General features: G+C 37.6%; 1 protein-coding gene across 1 annotated transcript; it reads left to right on the forward strand.

Moving 5' to 3' along the window:
- Positions 1-2,696: 2,696 nt before the first annotated feature.
- LOC115255977 (uncharacterized) lies at positions 2,697-13,183 on the forward strand. Its single transcript, XM_062842406.1, has 2 exons — positions 2,697-2,997; positions 11,146-13,183. The coding sequence occupies exon 2, from the start codon at positions 11,147-11,149 to the stop codon at positions 13,046-13,048; it is 1,902 nt and encodes a 633-aa protein (XP_062698390.1). The 5' UTR covers positions 2,697-2,997; position 11,146; the 3' UTR covers positions 13,049-13,183.
- Positions 13,184-25,634: the final 12,451 nt, after the last annotated feature.

Here is a 25,634-nt window from a genome sequence, read left to right on the forward strand (position 1 = left end):
AATAAGAAACTTGTTCTCCGAAAAAATGTTGTGGAAATGCCTTTATCGATGTTTCCCAAATTTTTGTCAAGGCATTCCGTAGACAACTTGTTGAGAAAGCGAATGCGATAAAAAATTAGATAATTTTGGTATTTAGTGATAAATAATGTTGAAATCATTAAAAAACACCTTTGTGCAAATGCAAATTTGAAAAAATAAGTTTTTTGTTAGAGAACACGACTGTTCTTTAAAATATTAAGACAACTAGAAGGACATATAAAAATATGGAGTACGATATGCTATACTCTAATAGAAGTTGGTAAAAATCATTAAAGCAGTTCATTTAATTTAATAAACAAAGTGTATTTATAATTTCTGAAACAGTCTAGACGTTTGCCGGGATAGCTAGTTTCAAATAAAACCATTTCAATTCCAACTAATTCTTCATTACACGGCAAGGATGGAAATCTAGTGATCATGATCAGATTTCGAATGTGTCGCGGTTGAACGGCATCACGCGATCATAGCAACAACGATAACATTTTGTCGTCAAGCGTCATAAACAAACTACGGTCCGAGAAGAATGATTCGCTCGGCATGTGCGGGGGCGATGCGATCGTTATCATGAAGTCGAAATGATAAATTCGTGATTTTATTCACTTTTTGAGCATTCTTGCTGCTTTAACTTCCAGATATGCTTGTGAATGTATTATTTCGAATCATGAATGCGGTATACGAGTGCATACGTGGCATACATTGTGATAAATCAAGTTTATCACGACTTGTAACAAGATCCGATAACGGGTCATCACGCGATAAAGCGTGCATCAGATGCTTTGATTGTCTCTGTGATATGAGCATGGTGTGAGGCGTCGGCATCATGCTATTGCAAGAACAAGGCTATCTTGGATTATTCGTATCCTGTATCATTTATCGTTTGAAGTGATTTTCTTCCATCCTTGTTACACGGTTATGACAATTTGCAGGTAATTCTGACAATTCTGTATAAGTAACACTGAGACGGCCATGATTTTTGTCCTTTACAAGCTATCGCGTTATCTGTCAAAATGACCTGTGATCTGTCAAAATTTTCTTTCGTGCAATGAAGAATGGGGCCTTTTTAAAAGGATACAAAAGTAAGTAATTTTAAGGTGATACGGGACGCTGTGTTATTTTTTATATCTTCCCTCTTTTTCTAACAATTTGCCTCACGATTTTGAAGATGGTAATCTCGATTTCTATCGCACTGAAGAGGCTGAAAAACAATCAGCATATGCACTACAAATGAGCATACACAATGATAAGTTATTGTTCCAAAATAAGAAGTAGAATCTGAGATTACCATCTTACTAGCAACAGAGCAATGGCGGATATTTTCTCGATCGACCCGTTCGCCCTTAATCCCATTAGACCAGACGTTCCCTGGAATTAAACTGTCCACGTATCACCAATTATTTAGGTTCCTAAAGGTCCCATTAGACAAGACAAATATTTGGCCAAACAAGCCCAACAATTGACCAACACAACGTTAGTCATGGCAACCTCGGATGAATGTCGGACTATCATGGCAAATATTTGTCATTATGACAAACAGTCTAATGGCCCCTTAACACTACAAACCTAGGGGCGGGACAGCTCTAATATAGATTAGCGGTATTAAGCAGTATTAAACATATTAATACCAGACGAAATCAATTCATGAACGAAGTAAGCCATGATTTTAGTTGATTTGAAATGTCAACAAGAAATGTGTGCTTTTACTTTCATCACCGTTACATGAATGAATGGAAGCAGAACGTCGTATTCACAACTGCGTCCCAAACATTGGTACATATCTATAAACTAGGACTCCATAAGCACACAGATCATTCCAACTGATAGCATATCGTGAGTCCCCGTACGGATCAATATTCGATGGTCAATATTCAATCAGCCAACCTCAACAAACTGAAACTAGCAGTAGCATCCAAGCTTGAAAAGGCATTGGAGTGAAACTCCTCATAAGCATGAATGTTCCCCATCCTTTTAATGCCCATTGTTTCCCATTTTAGATTTTGATCTGCTCACACAATTGTCTTAGGGATACTTTTGGCAAACGATAAGAAACAAACCACCTTATGATCAAATGGAAGTTTGAAGACGTAGTAAACTACTTATTTAATTTAGTTTTTATTTCACATTATCTAAATTAGATAACAACAATTATTCGCGAGATTTCCAGAATCCAGAAGTCCAGAATTCAAAGCGCCTTCAAATACATCTGATCAAGCCTCCTTTAAGATTATTTCACGGTCAACAACACGGTCTTTCGAAAGCCAGCTCCTCTCTAGCGTATTTGAAGTGCACTTTTTCGCAGCTGAAATGATCAACATAAATTAGTGTTAAAAATTGAATAAATTGAAGAAAAATCACAGACAAACCGTATTTCCATTTCTCGTTTTCATGACAGTTGGATGTTGCATGAAAAGTCATGACATACTACACAATAAAATGGCTCGGTGAACGAAAAGATTAGGAAACTAATATTTATTAGACGGTATTAGCGCTGATATTAGGAGCTGTCCCGCCCCTAGCTACAAACCACAACCAAACATGAAGTGAACCACAAAATTGCATTGCAAAAACATTGATTTTTGCGCCTTTACCAGCGGTTTGAAATTTTCTAGTAACTCTGTAGCCTACGGGTATAAATGATGCAGGTTATCCCCCAACAATGTTTCAATATGCATCAAAGGACATTTTGCAACGGCCGTAGATCATACCTGCGTAAAGTTCCAGCTATTTATCCGAGGCCAAGTCATGAATCCTTATCCTCTGAATGACACATCCATCCCACCCATCATCGAGCATCAGACGGACGACGACAAAACTCACGCGTATTGCAATAATCGGTAGCTGAAAGTCTATAAAATGCGGCGCAAATTATCCTCCAATAATCAGTTCGGTTTCTCTGCTCGAGTTTAAAACGCACCCTACCTTTGGGTCGATCGAGGCGTTGTGCCCATCAGCTGGCATCAAGTAAGTTCTGCGACAAAACATCGTGAGATCGTGCCTACGGTACTAAGTCGTTGAAGTGGTTGACAGTGAAATTGCTAGCATAGCTGCTGCCCAAAATCGGATTGAGCGATTATGTCAACGTTTAAATAGGAATGCCGGAACTAGTCGGTGCAAACCCTGTGCGTGAAGTGACCCTTGTAGGGTTCTAGTAAAGTTTAAGATCAATGTTGTGTACTGCGAGGATGTTGATACTGCACGAACAATAAAGAACATTTTCAGTACGTGATTGCAGTGTAAATATTACAGAAATTCATTCGGTGGACCAAATTGTTTTTTTTTATCTTTATTATCGAGACTTTCAGCGCGGGGCTGGTTCGTCTCCGCCAGATTGTTTGAAATTAGTCAAATGAGAATGAATAAATAATCATTGTCAAATTCTCAGAACAAACAAAATAATTGAAAGTTGAAAATATATACATCCCAAGTAACAAAATTAATTTTATAATGCTTTTGAAGTATTCTTCAACACCTGTTCTTTAAAACCATGCATAAACCAAATTGCTCTGCAACACGACATCAACTCAACCATAAACCCGCCATAAGACCAAAGAGGCCCATCCTAAGATGCTCTTGGAGAGTTGTTTTTAAATTTCTCTTAAAACTTGTTGTACTTCCCAAGTTGTCCTCAAGGCGAATTGCTCTCTCCTTGTAGAATTCTTCAAGTGCACGATAAAACGATAATAAATTTGTTAGTGTTGTTGCTGATGCAGCTTTTATGTCGACAGAAAAGTTTGGTGAATTAAATTGAAATTAAAACACAATGAAAATGACACATTATTGTAATCGGGATTAATTTCTTACACAAATTGGAAATATTTCCGTGGTGTAACAAGGATGCCAAATGCCAAGCGAAATTCATCGTATATATGTTGCAAGATACTTCCAAAAATTGCAACGCGCTTCCATTATAACGCACTAATAAAATATTTAAAAAAATTATTCCTGGCCATGCGAACATTGCTCATGAGTTTTCTCAACATGGCTTCCATTGAAATCTAGGCCGGTGGTCGGTCCATCATCGATGGTTTTAATCAACATCACCATAAGATCGTCTTAAATTTCTTTCAACTTATGCCAGAGCTAAAAGCATAACTCAAGAATACTAGGATTTATAACGTTCTCAATGCAGCCTGGTTGGCCTCCATCCAGAACGCCTTAAATTTATTTCATCTTATGCAAGGGTAAGAAGTATTACTCAAGAGTACTCAGGTTTATAACATTCTTGATATAGGTTTATGCAAACTCCGCCAAGAACGTCATAAAACATGTACGCCAAATTGTAAACAAACGATAAATTATCGCACCGCGGTGGATTTTGTGAATCTCGTCCGATGAATTTATTTATCAGCCCAGTACCGTTGCCAACCAGGCAGACCTTTTTCGATAACCGGCCTTGATGCGGTGCAGTGCCTCATTCCTCCGGTCAGCACTTCCAACAGGTAAGTAGTTGTTGATTTTGAAGATCGATGATTGGAACCCCGATTGCACGGGAAACGACGTCCTAGATGACCATACCTACCTCATTTCGAATGCTGCAACCGGAGGAACTTGGCACTGCACCGCGTTGCGGTTGGGTTTCCGGGTAGGTGTTCTTGATTGGCAGCAATAATGGAACGATGAGAATCAAAATCTGATGTTTGAGTTTTTCTTGTATTTTTCATGTACCAAACTGTTCTTATGCGAGAACAGTTACTCTTGATCAAGAACGGATGATTGAAGATAACTACAAGAACCTTATAAAACTGAAAATAAGTTCAGCAGTTCTTGTTGTGTTTATGGTTTTATGAACTGAACCTCAAGTATTCTTGGAGGTGTTTTTAAAACCTATGTGGTTCACGAAGAATAGTTGTGCTCAGCTGAGACTCCGATAAGATCAACTAGAATATGCAATGTTCCGATAAAACTATCATAAAAACAAATAAAACCAAATAGAATTAAGATTGTTACTTGGGATATGTACCACAAAAGTATATTTTGGTAAAATAAACATGAAGGATGAAAGGTTATTAGTTCCCCTTATTGAACATGTGGCTCCCATTTTCATCCTACGAAAAATTAATCATTGTAGGGTGCCTGTACCAGTTATCGCACTATATAAGAAGAACTATTTCTACAAAAATAATAAAACGGCCGTCGAATGTCATCGATATGTGAAATGATTGACTAGTTTTCATACTTTTACAAGAAAAATATAGAAACGGATCCAAAACTACTTTTAGTATCTATTACGGCGTGTGCCAATGATAGGAACCCTGTACCAGTTATGGACTTATTTGGTAATTTGGGTTCCACTTCGCACTATTTACATGCATTCCTTATGGTAACTGGTACACTATGGCGAAATAGGTTGCAAAGAGCCGAAAAATTAAGGAAAATGATTTATTTTTTATCGTAATTTGAGCAAATTGAGAATTAAAATGATTGCAATCATCTTTTGTGAACGTGATCTGTTGTTCACAATTTTTTTCTTGTTGATTTGCATCAGGTTAAAAATCGAATATGGCGAATTTGAGGTACTATAGCCATAACTGGTACACTGAGCCTATTTAGCTCTCGTGAAATCTAGCTAATTGTAGCATGCGATTGGGTATGTTGTGAATATCTGGATGACTGCATGTCCACCCAAAAGTGACACTACCATCAGTAGGTTGGCTCCAGAGGCACATTCTCCTCCATTTGGGAAATTTGTGCCAAGTGACACTACCATAGTTATTAATGGAAGAGCTTTCTGTGCCTCCTAGGAGATGAACCAGCCATAGGCTGAAAATCTCGATAATAAAGATAAATAATAATAACTTTCTGTGCCTGCCACTGAACGAATTTCGTGAATTGGAAAGTTACCGACCAGAACGGGATTTGAACCCGCCGTCTCCGGATTGGCGAACCAAAGCATTATTCACAAGGCTAACTTATGACCCGAGTTACTACTACTAGCAACTAACAAAATAGTATTTTGAGGTGGAATTTGTAGTGATGATTGTATTACGCTTCTTATCAATCTTGGTTATACCTAATATGTTTGGTTTAGTGTTAAGTTCCTGGTGAATTTTTTAAAGAATTTTATTGGGTTTTGCATACCTCTCTCTCTCTCTCTCTCTCTCTTCTTGGCGTAACGTCCTCACTGGGACAAAGCCTGCTTCTCAGCTTAGTGTTCTATGAGCACTTCCACAGTTATTAACTGAGAGCTTCCTCTGCCAATGACCATTTTGCATGTGTATATCGTGTGGCAGGCACGAAGATACTCTATGCCCAAGGGAGTCAAGGAAATTTCCTTTACGAAAAGATCCTGGACCGACCGGGAATCGAACCCGTCACCCTCAGCATGGTCATGCTGAATACCCGTGCGTTTACCGCCTCGGCTATATGGGCCCACCTGCATACCTGAGTATGGTATTCTACAGCTATTTTCACCTGCTTGGGGATAAATCTTTCGCAACGTTCATTTGAAACATAACTCGTTAGTGAGTTATAGTAAAAATTTCAGCTAAATGCGTTTTCGAATTCAGGGCATAATTTTACACTAAACATGAACATCAGCTTACTTCAAAAATGCTGTAAATTGGTGTTATTGAAAAGCTTTGTAGATGTACTTCCTAATTGGTGTATCTTCATCTTCATCTTTTTGCCCTTAAGTAGTTTATCTCTCTCAAATAGTATGTCGAAAGTCCAGATAAAAAAATCATAAATTTGATCGATAACTCGTTTTATTGAAATCTTACAGCTAGGGTATTTATGCGTCAGAAGTCCCTGAAAAACTAAGGAGTGGTTTTTAGCGGATTGCGTAAATTAGAATCGTAGGCAAATAAATTGCTTATTGCAGAAATTCTAATTGAAAGCCTCGATTCAAGGTCATGTGTGGAATACCTGGAAGAATTCCAGAACGGCATTATGAAAAATAATAAAGTTTCAAGTTCATGAGAAATCATCAATCTAGCCATTGAAGCTGTTCGATAATATACCAGGCATTACTTTCTGACAAATGACAAATGCTATCACCTGTTCATCGATTTCAAGATGGCACACAGCTGTATCGTACACAGCACACAACTAAGATGAATCATTAGAAGTTAGCAGTTGTCCTTTGATGGCAGTCATATTGATCACTGCTACAAACAAGGGTATTATGAACTGCTTGTTAGGGAGCGGTTTATTTTTAAAGTTATTGAAACTAGGCATTTGTAACGCCTTGTTCATTTAGAATCCGGACGAATAAAATCACTTATATCTCAGAGATGAAATAACAAACAGAAAAGGTTAAGCCCTCAAATCATGGATAAATTATTGTACTTTCATAGAAAATATCGTTGAAATTATTTAATTCAACTTTTCATACATTTTCTCCCTTTTTCCGTGCGACCCTCCTTAACCCTCGAACGATCGCGCTGTTGTATTTTGTACAACACGTTGAAAAAATCTCGCTTTTTGTACTCAGCATTAGCGTGGTGCTGACGCAGGTAGTCTACCGCGCGAGTTACGGAAGGTTAAAAAGCTTCACCATGTTAGTAAATCTTAGTATCATTCCTTCGGCGTATTTGACTCACAAACGGGTCATCACTGTAGCATCACTGTAGCAAACTTTTCCAAACATTTCTTTTCTGCGATATTGTGGCTTCGTGATCGTGCGGCCAAGGTCACCCAGCATTTAGTCGCATCACGCTGAGAGGCGCGGGTTCAATTCCCGTTGCAGCTGTCAGGAAAAGTTTTCGGCTGTTCCACTTGGCGTTGCATGCTAGTCCGTTGTCTAGTGTCGTGCTTCCTTCAAAGAGCCAATAACTCATTGGAAGAATAAAACGTATCCGTGTCGTTTTAAAAAGCAGCACGCGATACTTGAGGTTATCATCCTTGCAAACATTTGATGTAACCATCGTGATAAGAGAAAACGATGCCCAGAGCTCTAACTTCCTGCCAAATCTTGAACATCCATGAACACAAACATTAATCTTCTGGGCAGTGGGCACATTTCCTAACGACATGGTAAAAGTGAATGAATTTTAACCAATTATTCTCGATTACACTAGTTAACAAAATAAAACGAAAGTCGTGAACTTTTGTCAACAACCTCAATTTTTGAAGCGCTATTTAGCGCTAATTTCGAAACCGACCTTCAAAAATTTTTAATTAGAACAGTTTTCTTGTTTTAGCTCAATATCGAGTTTCACAACTTTTTGAAATATGGGATTTATTAAAATTCATATATCTTCCATAAATTAAAAGCTGAATATAATACCATTTGATCATCTGAATGCAGGTTTTGCGGCAGATTGATGAAATTCAAGATAATGACGAGCTCCTTAAATTTTAGCAAAATTTCCAAAAATATATAGAGAAATGTAATTTTTATAATAAGAAAAAAAAAACAATTTAAAAATTCTTTTTCACCGTTTATTTGACATATCGTATGTAGGTGAGTTACAGTCGGAGCATTGATTACGGAGAATGAGATGTTTGTGAGCGACTTTGCTTAAAAATAGAACAAAAATCGATTTCAAATCATCAAAAGTTCAAAAATGCTGTAAACTAGTGTTATTCTCAATATAAAAACCTAAAACTTCCGTTTTTGGAATGAAACAAATTATTGAAAAAAATCTTCCACTTAGTCAAAAAATTGAACTAAGCTTCAATTTTATTAATACTTTGTTTATGCATATTTAAAAAACAAAAATATAGATTGTTTCAGAAATTATAAATACACTTTGTTTATTAAATTAAATGAACTGTTCCAATGATTTTTACCAACTTCTTTCAGAGTATAGCATATTGTAGTCCATATTTTTTATATTTCCTTACAATTGTCTTGATATTAAAAAGAACAGTCGAGTTCTCTAATAGATAACTTCATTTTTCAAATTTGCACGAAGGGGTTTTTTAATGATTTCAACATTATTTATCACTAAATACCAAAAATTATCTAAATTGTTATCACATTTGCTTTCTCAACAAGTTGTCTAAGGAACGCCTTGATCGAAATTTGGGAAAAATCGATAAAGGCACTTCCACAAAATTTTTTCGGAGATCAAGTTTCCTATTTTTAAGCTTTCTACGGAACATAAGAGTTACCACACAGTTTCTTAGCTTTCCTGAACGCATTTAATCTAAACAAACTTATTTTTTCAGCTCACTCGATCATTCAGATGGCAAGACTTGTCCTACCATAAAAACGAATGCATTTGTTTGCTTAACGTTTGCTTCGTTTGCTTAATGTTTGTTGCAACTGGTGTTGTTGAGAAATTTAAAACAAAAAAATTGTATTGGGAAGGCCCGTAATGGTGGTTCTTGATTAAATATTCTAGTAAAAATTACTCTTAGTAATCGAGAAATATCTTTTATTTTCGATACAGAAATTTTTATTGTGGAATTAAATATTTTATCTGTGAGATTTTTTTCTTTTCTACTATTGTGCATTTTTTGACCACTTTTTGCAGCTTCAAATTTTAATCATCTAGTTTACAGAGCCCTACTTTTTAACTTTTACCAGAAACATCAAAACAATTGGTATTATTTGCTTCGTTAGCATGATTACTATAAGAGCTAGAAGAAACTTTTTTGGATATTGTGCTCAAATTGAAATGGCAGTTAATCGTTAGTGTATTTATAATTTCTGAAACAGTCTATATCTGTAAAGCAGTTGAAAAGTGGACGGGTACTAATTTATTTTTATTAAAATGAAACTCATATTTACCGTGATTTTGGACAAAAACAATGTTCTACAACAAGTGGATAACTGACACTAAGGCAGATTACAAGTGGTAGTCAAAATATGCGTATCTGTCAAAGGGCGGAACTGAAAGGTACAAACTGATTACACTCATTCAAAGAGGGTATTATGCTTAGAGGATTCGAAAAATTGGTTCAAGTATTCTCTACAAATTTATTTGAAAATCAATTTGAAAGAGATTCACAAAAAATAGAAAATCGGATGAAAATTAAGATAGGTATAACATCATTTTAATATTCGAAAATTAAATTTGAGGCGTTTGCGCCATATATAAATCTTAACATTTTCGACTAACACTCGGAGGTTTCTCTTTTCATGTGATTTGAATCTAGAAGAGGATAAAAAATATAGATTTCAAAAACCTTTGAAAAATAAGCCGCATCCTACGCACTGAACAAGTTGATGATCTTCAATGTGTAAATCAATGCGCTAGGCTTAACAAGGAAATTTTTGAACGCCTAAACTTCCTTTCCTCACCGACCGTAACGCTTTTTGTATGAAAATCCGAATACGGTTCTATGGGTCGTAACGCTCCGATATACTCGAACCCTCCTTCCTTTAAGTAATTTGACGAAGATGCTAAGTATTGTGTTCTTCTATGTGCGCATTTTTGTGAGTTCAGACCTGTAAAACTTTTTCCATTATTATGATCAAATCTCAATGAATTAGTTTATCGTAATGCTGATTCATGGTATCATTACCAGTGATGGAAGAGTTCTTTTCGAGTAGCTGTGAAACACCAACTCATAATTGAGGGTATCTTTAGACCTGCAATACCCTCATTCTCATGTGGCTGATATCCTTCGAAATTTCAAACGATATCAGACAAATTTAAGCATTCAGAGCACACTTCTTTACCATATAAATCACAACTTCTTGGCAAATTTCTGGCGGGAACCTCTGCGAATTCCTGTATTGATAAATAATGGTATATTTGCGGTTTAATATTGGGTAGATATTTCCTGATTGGTAAATATATGTTTGTCAAATTCCGAGCAATATAGTTGGTGCATTGTTACACCATTCATAAATGAGAAAGTTGTAAATGTATGCGATTCAATACTACGACCAAATCATCAGTTTTTCAATGACTTAAGAAAGTTTAAATACGCTTTGAAAGACACTAAACAACATTTTGAGATATGCAGAATTGATTCCAAATATAAGCTAAAAATATAAAAGTTTAGATTACCCAGGAAAGAAAAAAAAAAAAGAAAATGCTCAAACAAAATCGCAAACTGAAAAGAATTGCCTTCCAAAACATGTTTATATCGATTTTAGGTGTTTAGGTGACAAAAAAAAATGATAAAAGAGAGTCAAACCGAAACCCGTAAAAATGTATGTCTGTATCTTCAATTTAACCTATTTTTACGTATATATTTTTTTACTTTCAGCATGCTCCTGGAACTGCTTGTTCTGTACCTATGTTTTAGGTCCAGCAATTCAGCCTATGTTTCGGTTCAATCACCATACGTGAATTCAGCAGGGGTGAACTACGTCGGTGGCCATGCTCAGTACCATTCAGGATATTTGACGAGTGCAGCAAGATATCCCAACCAAGTGCAAGCAGTTCAGTTAGTCGGTAGCCCTTCGTATCAATCATATCCGTCCTACTACCCGTACAATATTCAGTCTCCAGCGGTATCTTTCGCTCCGCATCCATTCCAAACATATGGTCATGCAGCGGTTGGTCCGGTAGTGTATGGTGGAGTTCAAAGGCCATCCGTTGTAGCATACGCTCCTCAACCTTTCTACCCAGTCGCTACCCCACATCAGGGTCCTGCTGTACACGCTGTGCATGTTCCAGCGGCACCTGTCGTTCCAGTTCACGTTCCTGTAGCACCTGTTAAGCCAGTAACTACGGTAACAAAAGTAGCAGCTGTTACACCAGTAACGACTACTGTTACCAAAACGGTCACTAGAGAAGAAGAAACTTTTTCTTCCAGCACTGAAACCCCGCTTCCGGTTATCAAATCACGCAAGTACAAAGTTAGAAGACCAGCAATCCAGAACCAGTTCTATGACATCGAAGAACGGGTTATTATTAGACCTGTCGGAAGTGCCCTTGTAGAACTGGAGCAACCGGCATCCAGAACGGAAACGAAGGTAACTTCCCACACAGTTCAGACACAACCAAACAGGGGAAGTGGTGGGCAGGGACGTGCAGTATTTACCGGAACGACTACCGTGACTCAGAAGCCCCAAATAATTCACACTGTGTACCAGCAGACACCCGTGCAACACACTCCAGTAGTGGCTCCACATCCCGTGATTATTCATGCCAGCAGCGCTGGTCACGTTGTTCCTCAACCTGCCATCCATCATGTGCAAGCACCAGTACCTGTCTATGTAAATCATGTTCAACCAGTATACGTTCCAGTAACACCTGTTCCAGTTAGTACTGCGGTCACTACGTTCAAACCTGTACATCATGTAACCACACAAATTGTAACGACTCCTGCTCCAACTACAGATCCTTCTGCCATATCTAGCACAGGCTACGACTACGATGACTCCGTGGTAGTGGAACCACGTGGAAGTGGCTCGACATATCATGTTGTCTCAAGTACCGAGGCTCCACTAGAGCATTCGACTCTAGATGCTACAGCCAAGTATAGAATTTGTGACGAAGTCACTTCCGGTGATCTTCCCAAAAGGGGAGACATCGCTATCACATATGCTTCAACTGAAGCAACACACCAAGGTCTTTCCGAAGCGGATCATTCAACTTCTTCAGAATCTACGGTAACACCTAAACCAAACCTCTCTGTATCCGCGTCATTCAAAAACGTTCAGGTAAAATCTCGAGTCGATATTGAAGATCAAAACCAATCACAGTCGTCAGTTTCGGAACGCCAACAAACTCAATCGCGCAGAGGACAGATAAATGAAATTACAGCGACATCGCCGAGGGTCATCATAGCTAATGGTCTTTCAGCCGATCAAGCCCGTTCAAACCAAGATCAGTTTATTCGACTGTTGTCCGAGCGAGATTCTATTTCGGAAGTAGGTTATGGGCCCAACACCGACACATCAAGTAGTCTAATCAACACCTACGTTCGAAGTCGCGTGTTATCAGCAACGCCTGCACCGCAAGGCGCCAAAGAAACAAGCAGAACCGTCAACATCCGAAGAATAATTGTATCCCGACCGATTGAAACCGAACAAGAGGTCGAGGTTCGGGAGCACACCTTCTCTGCACATCCCACCACACACCAAGTCACATCCAGCTCGGAGCAGGTTCCCGTCTACACGACGATCAAGCCTCCAGCATTTGCCAGTGATGATGCCAAATAATATACACCTAAGTTGCATTTTACTCGCCATGAAACAGAAATTAAACGTCCATTGTTACCGACACCCGGCTACAATTTCACTTTTACCGAATCCATTTAGAAATTCAAATTTCAATGCACAAGAACGCACGACCTGCCGAATTACCCAAGTGTTGCGATCAGTTGAATTCAATTTGTCGTCTTGATCGCTAAGTCACGCGCGCTGGAAGTCCACGCATAAATTAATTTTGGGGGGCTGCTTTGTGAGTCAATGCTCAATAAATCTCCGGCCTAGACCTTTCGGTTTCATTAATCTGAAGTTAGACGGCACTTGATGACTTATGTAACTTCCTGTTCATGAATGCTATTCTAAGAAACCTGTATTGAACAATATAGTACCTGTCGATTGTGTAGTGCAGCTATTGAAATATCGTTATTTGCTCTAGCTTGATGAAAAAATCACATGTTTCTAAGATTTACACACTTTCATGTTTTCGGAAGTTTTGTGAGGCATCTTTTGAAATTGGTTTCAGGAGCAGAAACATATCGATTATGACAAATGAATGTACACCACGTTAATGAATGCCAAATGATTAGATTCAGTTTTGAACAATAAAACGGAATTTGAACTTTTTGGAGTGACGATGATATTTATCAATGTCAATGACGAACTGTTGAGCCCTTTTTAATCAATTCGAACGGGGCTTCTTATTCGCATGTAATTTTATTGAGAGGCTTTTCATAATCCACGTTGACATTATGGGGCAGGGGAAATCTTAAATCTGATAAGTCTACGCATTATATAATTTATTTTAAATAAAAATGCATGTGTCAGTTTTGAGTTGCATCGAATGACGAAGACAAATTAAAATGGCAGCTATATTATCGCTCAATAAGGCAATCCATGAGACAGATGCGATCAGCTGTTTTTTTTGTTTACCATGTATTTTTTTTTGTTTACCATGTATTTTGATGATCGGGGTGACAGTTGAACACAAAGGAATTTGTTAAGCACCAACGACACTTGACGAAACTTTGTTAAGTTGAACTCACACTGTGTTTACACTTTTGGCTGTCACCCCCATCGCGAAAAGTCGTCATGGATTGCCTTATTAAAAATTAGAAATAAGCAATAAGGTACACCGGGGCAAGGTGAAACAGCGGGTTTACATGATGTTTTCTAATGATGATAAACAGTTTGGTCGCCATAACACACAGTTTTTGATTCAAACCATCTTATAGCAAACGATACATTTCCAAATTGTATTGAAATCTATTTCAAAACTTCGTGTTTCATCTTAACCCACCCGTTTCAACTTGCCCGGTGTACCTTAAACTTGATCAAAATCGCCTAACACTTTGTATGGGTGAAGCAATAAAAATTTCGGTTTTTGTTGAATAACTGGCAATCCTATGGATATTTGTTAATATTTCTGTGCAGATGATAAAAAGAAGGAACATCTCTCTGTTATCAAAGACTTTGACAGTTTTTAATATTATTTCTGTGAGATATTGGCTATTGCTAATTTTTGCCGTCTCAGTGCGCGTTAATATTTTAGTCTATTAAAATTATTTAATGTAATTATTGTTTTAATCGCCGCAATTTGATGTGCTTGTAGTTCATCGATTGGTTTTCGGCGAGAAATAATTAAAAGTAAAGTAAAGTAAAAGTAAAGTTATGGCCGTCGGATAGTGAAGAGACGGCTGGAAGATTAGTCCGCAGAAGATGGTCGAAGGCCAGTAAAATCGACCGAAACGTCCGGACAGTCTGGCAAATAAGTTTTTAATTATTTCTCGCCGAAAACCAATCGATGAACTACAAGCACATAAAATTATTTAAATAAAAGCTTAATAAAGGATTCACGGCAAGCCTTGTTGGATATATCCTCGGTTTCCTAAGTTTAGGTGATAATTGATGGGTGATTTTCCTAATTAATTAGCTACATATTGCATTCTATTCGATTCCGATGCTTTGAAATAAGTTTACTTCAATTTATAGTGAAGCCTCGTGGTCGTGCGGTTAGCGTCACCAAGCGTATAACCGTACCATGCCATGGGGTGAGGGTTCGATTCCCGCTCCGAGCGATGAAACTTTTCGCAGGAAATGTTTCTTCCTCGTATCCACTGGTGCTCGTAATATGTGTCGTGTCCGTTGTCTTGTGTTAAGTTTCGCTCAGTCTGTACAGCTGCTGCTAGCTGAAGACGGTGTCCGTGTCTTTTTCAATTTGCTCACTATGATGTTTTAAAAATCCATAATCACAGGTAGGTACATCGGATCTACATTCAGAAAAAAAAATATAACGAAATAGCTTCGAGACAATAACTGTCATACAAAAGGATTTAAGCTAAGGGAATGCGTTCAATGCTTTCTGCTCATCGGACTGAAACTCAAGCGTTCGCATGCTTAGCGCTTTTATAGAAAGTAGTAGTCGGTATAAAGCTTCGCAAAGCGCAAAAGCGTTCGATTTCTAGGCGTGCTTCCGCGCTTCTCAAGTTCGAAAACCTATAATTCGAATCGGGTTCAGTAGGAAAAATTGAAGCATCATCGGATATGGGCTGAGATCTCAGTTCTGTTAATGAAACTCGTTAGTGACAAAATCGTGAAAGATAAAACTAATAGCGTGAAATGATAAGTCATATAACATTCATTTATTCTCCAATGATACTTTGAAATAAATAAAATTCGTTTTTTTTTTGAAAGCATTGCGCTTTCAAGCTTACAAGCGTCTCTTCTCCATCCACTTGATGAGGAAGAACAAATGAATCCTGGAAGGCCATCAAACTTGTCGTTTGCACTCTTTCATTTACGACAGATTACTACAGACTAGCTTGGAAGCTCAGTTGGAAAAGCACATGTCTAGCGAATAAGGATCGTGAGTTCAAATCTCACCTTGGGCTTTTTTTTTTCAGAATTTCATTAATAATTTATCCATCTTTTTCATACATGTATGCTGAGTTTCATTAAATACCATTAATTGACCACACGGATTGGTATACCGAAGACTTTACCCTTAAGTTTATTGATTTATTTATTTGATTGATTCAACTGACAATATGGTGTCTCATTGAATGTCTACTAAACTAAAACCACAATAACAATACATTGCTCAATAGTACGCACAGTATGCAGAACAACTACGGATTACATAGATTAGGGCTCCCAGTAGTAGTACCGTCTACCCTCGTTGGTTTGACCGCATCTAATCTGAACACTTGTTAATTTGACCCCCGCTAATCTGCACATCGTTTAAACTAAAAATAGTTCAATCGTCATTCTGCACATGGAACGGGGTGAAACGGAACGCAGAATCAAAACAAAACAGCAAATAGGGTGTCCATAGGTTTACTAAAAGTTCAAATTAAAAAATGATCCCCGTTGGTTTGCATGAGGTGTCGTTCAAACCAACGGGGGTAGACGGTACTCGCGACGAATAAATTCACGGAACAATCATCCAGATGGCCAAGTAGATTCCTTATGCGCCATTTCCTTGTTGCTGCAGTCATGACCGACTTTAAACGAGACATAGCGAAGACCATCGTAGTTGCTCCAGCGTGGCACGATTTTCACAACATCAGGCGGCTCACTCAGATGCAAAGAACTTGACACCATTTCTTTCATTGCATCAACGGACACATGTTTGGCCACTCTAGTAAAGAAAATCCAAAATTTTCGACTATCTCTAATGGATGTGGTTCAACCCTTAAGCAACGGAGACATATCGTTTTGGTTCAATGAAACCGTTCTTGCCAAACCAGCGGCTTCTAGCGGTGTTGACGAATGTTGCATAATATCATACATTCCCGGCAGAAGGGCATACCTTACAATTACTGTGCAAAGAGCAACCTGTGCTCTAATACCTCAAGTTGGTATTGCTATATTATTCTACGCAATATTATGAGAACACCTCAATAAAAAATGGAGGTATTTGAGCAAAGTTAGGTATTGATGTGGTATTGTTGATTTAGCTGGGAAAATAACTGAATAACAATATTTGTTATTACATCATGGAGCTATCGGAGAATGTGCAACTTAATAGCAAGACATGCTTTTACTTCGTTATTTCATACAGTGACCGGCACAAAAAAAAGATCCACCATATAGTGATTGCTGTTTCCAGTGAAAAATACCTGCAAAAATGATAAAATATATCTTTCAATGAATGCACTTCATCCATTTTACATTGTTTTAATGATCTGTGTTGAAAAATATTTGGTTCTTGAGGAATAAAATGATTTCTGATAAGATTGGGAAAATTGCTTAAAAATTGGGTATGACAGAAAAAAAGATCCACTTAGCAATTAATTCTGAAACTTCAAAATTTCGCCAAATTTTCACAATTTTTGCTGTCGCTCCAATACACCCATTCTCAGAATCAAAAGTTTACAAAAAAAATAAAACATCCAATCATCTAGCTGTCTTCTGCAATATTTTCCGTTAGAATGCAAGGAATATAATATATATATTATGTGCTGAAGACACCAACACGATTTGACGTTAGTCTCTCTTGCAATCACTCATTTCATGTGTGCGCATAATTTAACACCAGTGAAACTTTATTTTGAAAGTTAACTTATAAGTGAGCACCATGTGTACCACTTGTAATACATTGAAAATTTGTAATTATCAATGTGTATATAATAGAATATACCTCCAGCAAGCTTTTGTACAAGCAGATGGAGGTGATCATTGCGATACACAAACATGAGAGTGTTTTGAGTTATCAAATAATATCGAATAATATGAAATAATCCTTAATAACCTTCACAACATGTGCATTTCTTTGCATTAGTCGACCAAACCTCATAAAAATTGTTCAAAACAATACATTCCTGTATGTCTGCAAGCTGAATTATTGTTGTATTGTAGATTAATAGCATTCATTCATGCTTAAAGATAGTTTCTGGAGTTTAGGGAAAGTTTTACCTATTATATTAATCATGAAAAATAAACTCGTCGCATATCACCCTATTGATAAAACTCAGGTCAAAATAAATTTCACAAGTCAAAACCATCACAACAGCATAAACCAAGAAGCAAAAATTGTGAAAATTTGACGAAATTTTGAAGTTTCAGAATTAATTGTTAAGTAGGTCTTTTTTCTGTCATACCCAATTTTTAAGCAATTTTCCCAATCTTATCAGAAATCATTTTATTCCTCAAGAACCAAACATTTTTCAACACAGATCATTAAAACAATATAAAATGGATGAAGTGCATTCATTGAAAGATATATTTTATCATTTTTGCAAGTATTTTTCACTGGAAACAGCAATCACTATATGGTGGATCTTTTTTTGTGCCGGTCACTGTACCTCCTGGATAACAAATAGAGCACTTGAAATTTATGGTATGCATTCATTATTGAAATAACAAGACTTGTTAATTTTATATTTGTTATTTAAACAAAATTAGGATGTTCATTTGAGTTGTTTTGCCTATTATGGTCCCCTAATAAAGGGCATATCGAGGTATAATGATATTTAAGATAAGTACCTCGATACGTTATTTTGTTGCTATTCCTTTCTGCTCGGGTTTGGCTACTGTTCATTGAAAGTTTTGAATCGGGCAGAGACTGCTTGATTTCTGCAACATCTAGCTGTAGAGATCATCCTTCTCATTCCTTTTCACATCATCGCTTGGTTTGTTATTATCATCACACTTCGGGCTGAACATTGCTTACGAAAAGAATACAAGCAATGGTTACACATCCACACAAGATTATCGTTGTCTGTACAGCGGTGTAGATCGTTAACGTTTTACTTCGTGCATTCAGTTTTGCAGCATCAATCACATCTTATCCCTTTCGTGACGGAGCGCAAAAAAGTGAAATCTCCATACAAATGGTTCAACTTTGGATCTCTCTTACATTTCCAACAAACCAACAATTATTTTTCCTCATTTGAAAGAACAACTCTTTATCTTTCGATGTCTAGCTTTGGCAGCCTTTATAAATCGGAAATAAAAAATATACGATAGATAAAACTTTTTCATGTTTCACGGCTTTTGTCCACTTTTTGTTTACCTTGTTGTGGTGAATCCCACAGGCAACGTAAACAAAAGTTTATTTACACACATACAAGTACAAGTAATGGCTGAATTATGGAAACAGTTTACATCACTTAAAACCATTGGCGTAACTAGAGGGGGGGCCAGGGGGGCCAGCCCCCCCCCCAGAATCCGCCAGGCCCCCCCCAGAAATTTTTCATGACTTTATATATGGAAATTAGAAAAAAAAATCTGAAAACCACTGTCGTGACAAACATAGATCTATATTCTCAATTTAGTTGAAAATCGGAGTTTTCGACTAGCAAAGTTGGATTTTTCTCCAAATCCGTACGTCGGACCTAATTCCGGAAGTAGTGCGCTGTATAGTAAACAGCTATACAGCGCACCACTTCCGAAGTTAGGTCCGACGCACGGATTTGGAGAAAAATCCAACTTCGCTAGTCGAAAATTCCGGGTTTCAACTGCACGTACAGTAATAGAAATTTATTTGGCGTAATATGTGTTTAAATTGACAGTTATTGGAGACAATTCTTGTTTTGTTTGGAAATATTATATAATCAGAATTATATAAAAAGCAATACTTTGCACATCTTCTTTTTTAAATCGCTGAGAAATTAAATCTAAATGATAATTTCCAGGAATTCTTGGATGGGTATCTTTAAGAATCTTTGAATTTTCTAGCAGCATTACTGCAAAATATGGTTAAGTGCTTCTTTATGGAAATCAAGTATCATGTGGGAAAAAAACTCTGGTTGAATTTGCAATGGAATTCCAGCAAAAGTTTGTGAATTCCTAGTGAGAATAGATGTACGTAGCTGAAGCGTAAACGCGAGTGTATTCATTAAAACCATGCTGGAGGTGATTTCTAGCCGGTCACAATTAATTTCTTTTATTTCGTGGGCCAGGGGTATTTTTGCGTCTATCAAACAACGCACAAATTCAAATGGTCATTGAGGAAGTTTTAATATATTTAAAAGCTGGTGCTGCAAGATGTAATCGTAAGTTTGAAGGTATTCATGATTGGACTTGTTAAAGACTTGGTATTCATGAGATAATTGTGAAAGAATTCTTGGATGACTTCTTGGAGAATTTCTTGGCAACTATGTCCCTGTAAAATTATCTAAAAGAATTTCAATACAAATCGCTGGAGGAATTCCTCTAGAAATCCTTCAAATTATTCTAAAAATCTACAAGTAATCCTAAAAAAAAACCCTGGGGTGAATCCCTGAAAAACATTATGAACGGAATACTGTAATTTTTTAACAAACCGCTGATAAATTTAAAAACAAATCCCGAGAGAAATTTCGGAAGAAACCGTTACAAGAATTCTCGGAGCAATACCTGCAGGAATCCCTGGAGTAATTTGTGAAAGTATACCTGGAGGAATCCCTGGATGAATTCCTGGAGGAATTCGAAGAGCAATTATGCTAGGAATTTCAGGAAAAAAATCTGAAGAATCCGCATCAGAAATCCCTGTAGAAATTACTAGAATTTTTTTTAGATGAATCTTTGGAGGAATTTCTGGATGCATTCCTGGAGGAGTCCTTAGAGGAATTCTTCAAGAAATCACAGGAGGAGTTCCTAGATGTATTTCTGGAGGATATCCGGGAGAACCTTCTGGAAAAATTCCATGCGGAATCTCTGGAAAAGTTTCTGGACTGATGCCTGCCTAATGGGCTTTTTTTATTATCGTACAAATTGGTATGAAGTTTCTGAAGGTTAATGAAATTAGGTAGGGATCATATATATTTGAAAAACTAAATTGAAAAAAATCAGGGTCGCCTAATTTTCCGGAAAACTCCAGTGAAAATCAAACATTTTCCACAGACACCACATACTTTGAAAAATCATAGAACGAAGCATCATTGGCCCCTTTTTTCTTGTGAAATCATAAGCAAATTTTCTCAGCAATTCCAAGATGGATTTCTGGAAGAAATCCTAGAAAATTTTTTGGACAAATTCCTGGCGGATTCCCTGGAAAAGTGAATGGATTGATTGATTGATTTGTCTTTTTTAAAGAGACTTTCAGCCCTTGGATCCAAAGTTAATGGAAAAATTTCTGAAGGAGGCATCCCTGGAGAAGTTCCTGGAGTAATGCCTGGAGCATTAGAGAAATTTCTGATGAAATTCCAAGATAAATTTCTAGAAGAATTCCCAGAGGAATTTCTGGAGGAATTCCAGGAGAAATTCTTGGAGGAATCTCACGGAAGAATCCTTAGAGCAATCCCTGCAGGAATTTCTGGTATATTCTTGGAGGAATTCCTGGTGAAATTTCTAGAAGAATCCGTGAAATAACTCCTGGACGGATTTCTAGTGGAATCCCTGGAGTTGAAATTCATGCATTTATTCCTAGAGGAAACCTGAAAGAATTTCCAGAGGAATCCCTTGGAAAAATTCCTATAGAATTTCCTGAAGAATCTTCTGCAAGAATATCGGAAGCAATCTCTAAAGGATTTCCTGCAGAAATTCCTGGAGGAATGCTGTAGGAATTTCTGAAGAAATACCTACGGTAAATCTTGGTGGAATTTCTTGAGGAGCCCCTGGAGACACTGCGGTAATAATTTCTGAGGAATTCCCAGAGGAATTCCTGAAGGACTTTCTGAAGGAATTCCTGGAGTATTTCTGAAGAAACCTCATAAGGAATTCCTGCAAAATTTCGTAGAAAAAAATCTACAAAAATTTTTGAAACAATCTCTGGAGATATTTTTGGAAAGAACCCTGGAGAAATCCCTGAAACAAATTTCTGGAGGAACCTTAGGAGGGTTTCCTGGAGGAACTTCCGGACAAGTTCCAGGTGGAATTTCAGGAGGAATTTCTGGACAAATCTTTATAGGAAATCTTGGGGAAATTCCGTGGAACTATTCATGGATGAATTCCAGGAGGAATCTCTTAATCAATTCTTTGAGGGATCCTTCAATGAATTCCTGGAAGAATCTCTAGAGAAATTTAGGAAGGAATCCATGGAGAAATTTCTGAATATATTCATAGAGAAATTCCTAAAGAAATTCCTAGAGAAATTCCTAGAGGAATTCTGAGAGGAATTTCTAATGGAGTTCCAGGAGAAATTTCCAGAGGAATTTCTGGAGGACTTACAGGAGCAATTTCAGAAGGAATTTCTGGAAGAATTACTGGAGAAATCATCGGAGGAATTTCTGGAGGAATCCATGAAATAATTCCTGGAGGAATGTGTAGAGGAAACCGCGGAGAAGAAAATCCTGGATTAATTCTTGGGGGAAACCCTGGAAGGATTTCTGGAGGAATTCCTGGAACAATTCCTGAAGGAATTGCTGTACGAATTCCCGAAGAAATTCCTGGAGGAATTCCTGGAGAAATTCCTGGATTCTTTCCTGAATAAATTACCGAAAGTATTCCTGAAGAAATACCTGGGATTATTTTTGGTGAAATTCGAGGTAGAACTCCTGGAGGAGTCCCTGGAGAAATGCCTGGATGAAATCCTGGAAGAATGCCAGGAGGAATACCTGGAATAATTCTTCAATAAATTCCAGAAAGAATTTGTGGGGAAATTTTTAGAAGATTCCCTTGAGGATTTCCTGGAGGATTCCTGAAAAAATATTTGAAGGAATGCCTAGAGATATCTCAGGAGGAAATCATTCAGGAATCCCAGGAAGAATGCCAGGAGGAATATTTCTTGGATAAAATCTGGGAGGAATTCTTGGGGTAATTTCTAAATGAATCCCTGGAGGATTTTCTAGATAAATTCTTGGAGAATTTGCGGTAGTAATTTCTGAAGGAATCCTGGATTAATGCCTGGAGGAATCCCTATGGAAATCTCTGCAGGAACTTCTGGAGGAATGCCTGGAGTAACCCCTGGATAAATTCCTGGAGACATGCCTGTATCAATTCCTGGAGGAATCTCTCTAGAAATTCCTTAAGAAATCCCTGGAGGATACCCAGGGGAATTTTCTTGAAAAATCCCTGGAGAAATTCCTGGACTAATACCTGGAGTAATCTCTGGATACATTTCTAGATGAGTTCCTGGTGGAGTTTTCAGAAGAATTCTGGGAGCAATCTAGTGGAGTTTGGAGTTTTTAGAAGAACTCCCGAAGCAATCTCTAGATGAACTGCTGGAGAAATCCCGGGGTGAGTCCATGGAGAAACTCCCAGGAGAAATTTCTAAAGAAACCTCTTTAAAAATTCCTAGAGGAATCCTTAAAGAAATTTCAAGAAAAATTCTTGGAAGAATCCCTGGGAGAATTCTTTGAAAAATCCCTGGAGGAATCCCTGAAGCAATTTCTGGAGAAACCTCAGGAGGAATGCCTGGAAAGTTCTGGACAAATTCCTGCAGGAAGTTCTGGATAAATTCCTTGCGGAATCCCAGGAAGAATTCCTGGACTAATCTGTAAAGGATTTTTTGCGGAAATTCCTTGGAACTATCCCTGGAAGAATTCTTGAATGAATTCCTGGAGGAATCTCGAGAGAAATTCTGGAAGCAATTAATGGAGGAATTTCTGAAGAAATTCCAAAAGAAATTTCTGAAGAAATTCCAAGAGAAATTTCTGAAGAAACTACAAGAGAAATTTCTGAAGAAAATCCAAGAGAAATTTCTAGAGGAATTCCAGGAGGAATTCCTGAAAGAATTGCGGTAGTTATTTCTGAAGGAATTCCTATGGGAGTTCCTGGATCAATTCCTGGAGGACTTTCTGAAGGGATTCTTGGGGTAATACTTAAGTAACCTCTTGAGGAATTCCTGGAGGCATCCTTAGAGGAATTTCTAGAGAATTACTTGGAAGAATCCCTGGGGGAATTCGTGCAAAAAAAAACTTTGAGGAATCCCTGAAACAATTTCTGGGAGATCCTCAGGAGGAATTCCTGGACAACTCTCTATAGGAAATCTTGGGGAAAATCCGTGGAACTATTCATGGAAGAACTGCAGGAGGAATCCCTAAATGAATATCTTGAGAATCCCTGAATGAATTCCTGGAAGAATCTCTAGAGGAATTCTGGAAGGAATCCATGGAGAAATTTCTGAAGGAATTCCTGGAGAAATTTTTAGAGGAATTCAGAAATGAATTTCTGGTGGATTTCCAGGAGGATTTTCTGGAGGAATTACTGCAGGAATCATCGGTGGAATTCCTGGAGGGATCCATGAAATAAATCCTGGAGGAATGTGCAGAGGAAACCCTAGAGAAGAATTTCCTGGAAGAATTTTTGGAGGAATTCATGGAAGAATTCCTGGATCCAAACTTGAATAAATTCCTGGAGTAATTCCTGAGGAAATACCTGGGGTAATACCTGGAGAAATTCTTGGTAGAACTCTTGCAGAAGTCTCTGGATAAATGCCTGAATGAAATCCTAGAGGCATGCCAGGAGGAATACCTGGAATAATTCTTGAAAAAAATGCGGGAGGAATTTCCGAAGGAGTTCCTGGAGGAATCTCAAGATTCATTCCTGATGAAATACAAAGTTCGATTTCTGAGGGAATTCCAGGAGGATTTTCTGAAGAATTCTCAGGGGAAATACTGAAGAAACCGCTGAAATTCCTGAGGAAATCCTGAAATCCTGCATTAATTCCTGCGGGAGTTTCTGAAGGAATCCCAATAAGAGTTCTTCTAGACATGTTTAAAATAATCTCGGAATTCGTTTTGTAAGAATAACAGAAGAAATTTCCGGTGAATCCCTGGAGGAACTCTTGAAGTAATTTCTGAAGAAACCCGATGAGGAATCCCGGAAGCAAGCCCCATTAGGAACTCTTTATGGAATCTCAGGAGAGCTTTCTTAGCGAATACACGGAAGAATTTTTGTAGGAATATTCCTGGATGAAAAAAATGAAGAAATCAATGTCTGCAGTAATTGTTGAAGGAATACTAGGATCCCTAGTGGGGCGGACCTGGTGGGATGGTTAGAACACTTGACTATCACGCCGAGGACCTGGGATCGAATCCCACTCCCGACAAACTCGCATAATGTGAGTTCTTCCTTTGGAAGGGAAATAAAGCGTGGGTCCCGAGATGAACTAGCCTAGGGCTAAAAATCTCGTTAATACACATAAAAAAACTAGGATCAGTAAAGGTTTTTTGTACAAATTTTTCAAACAATTCTTGGAGTGGTTTTTAAGAATCTCTATGTAAAATTTTCTAAAAGATCTTCTGGAATACATTCCTGCAGAAATACTTCGAATCATTCCAGATGTAATTATTGGAGCAATCTCTAGTGGAATTTTGGAAGGCATATATGGAGATAGCCCTGTAGAAATCTCTGAATACCTGCAGAAATACCATAAAGGATCTCTGGAGAAATTCCTGAAGGAAGCTTCAAAAAAGCACTGGAACAATTACTGGAGGAACCTCTATAGAGGTTAAAGGATAAAAGGTATAAAGATATCTCAGGACAAATCTCCGAAAAAATGTCTAGTGGAATCCCTAGATGAATTCTTGATTAAATTTCTGGAAGAAGCCAAGATGGAATCACTGAATTAAGCTATGGAAAAAAAATCATGGAGGAATTGTTCGTACTCATATAGTTTACAAAACTATGAACAAATCTGAAACAGTCATTTTGATTACTCAAAACTACAATACTGATTTGCATATTCACATATCGGGCGCCCATCCCGCTTAAAATTCATCTCAAGTCAGGCCCC

The sequence above is a fragment of the Aedes albopictus genome, chromosome 3 (assembly GCF_035046485.1).
Source record: "Aedes albopictus strain Foshan chromosome 3, AalbF5, whole genome shotgun sequence".
In the NCBI taxonomy this organism is placed as follows: domain Eukaryota; kingdom Metazoa; phylum Arthropoda; class Insecta; order Diptera; family Culicidae; genus Aedes; species Aedes albopictus.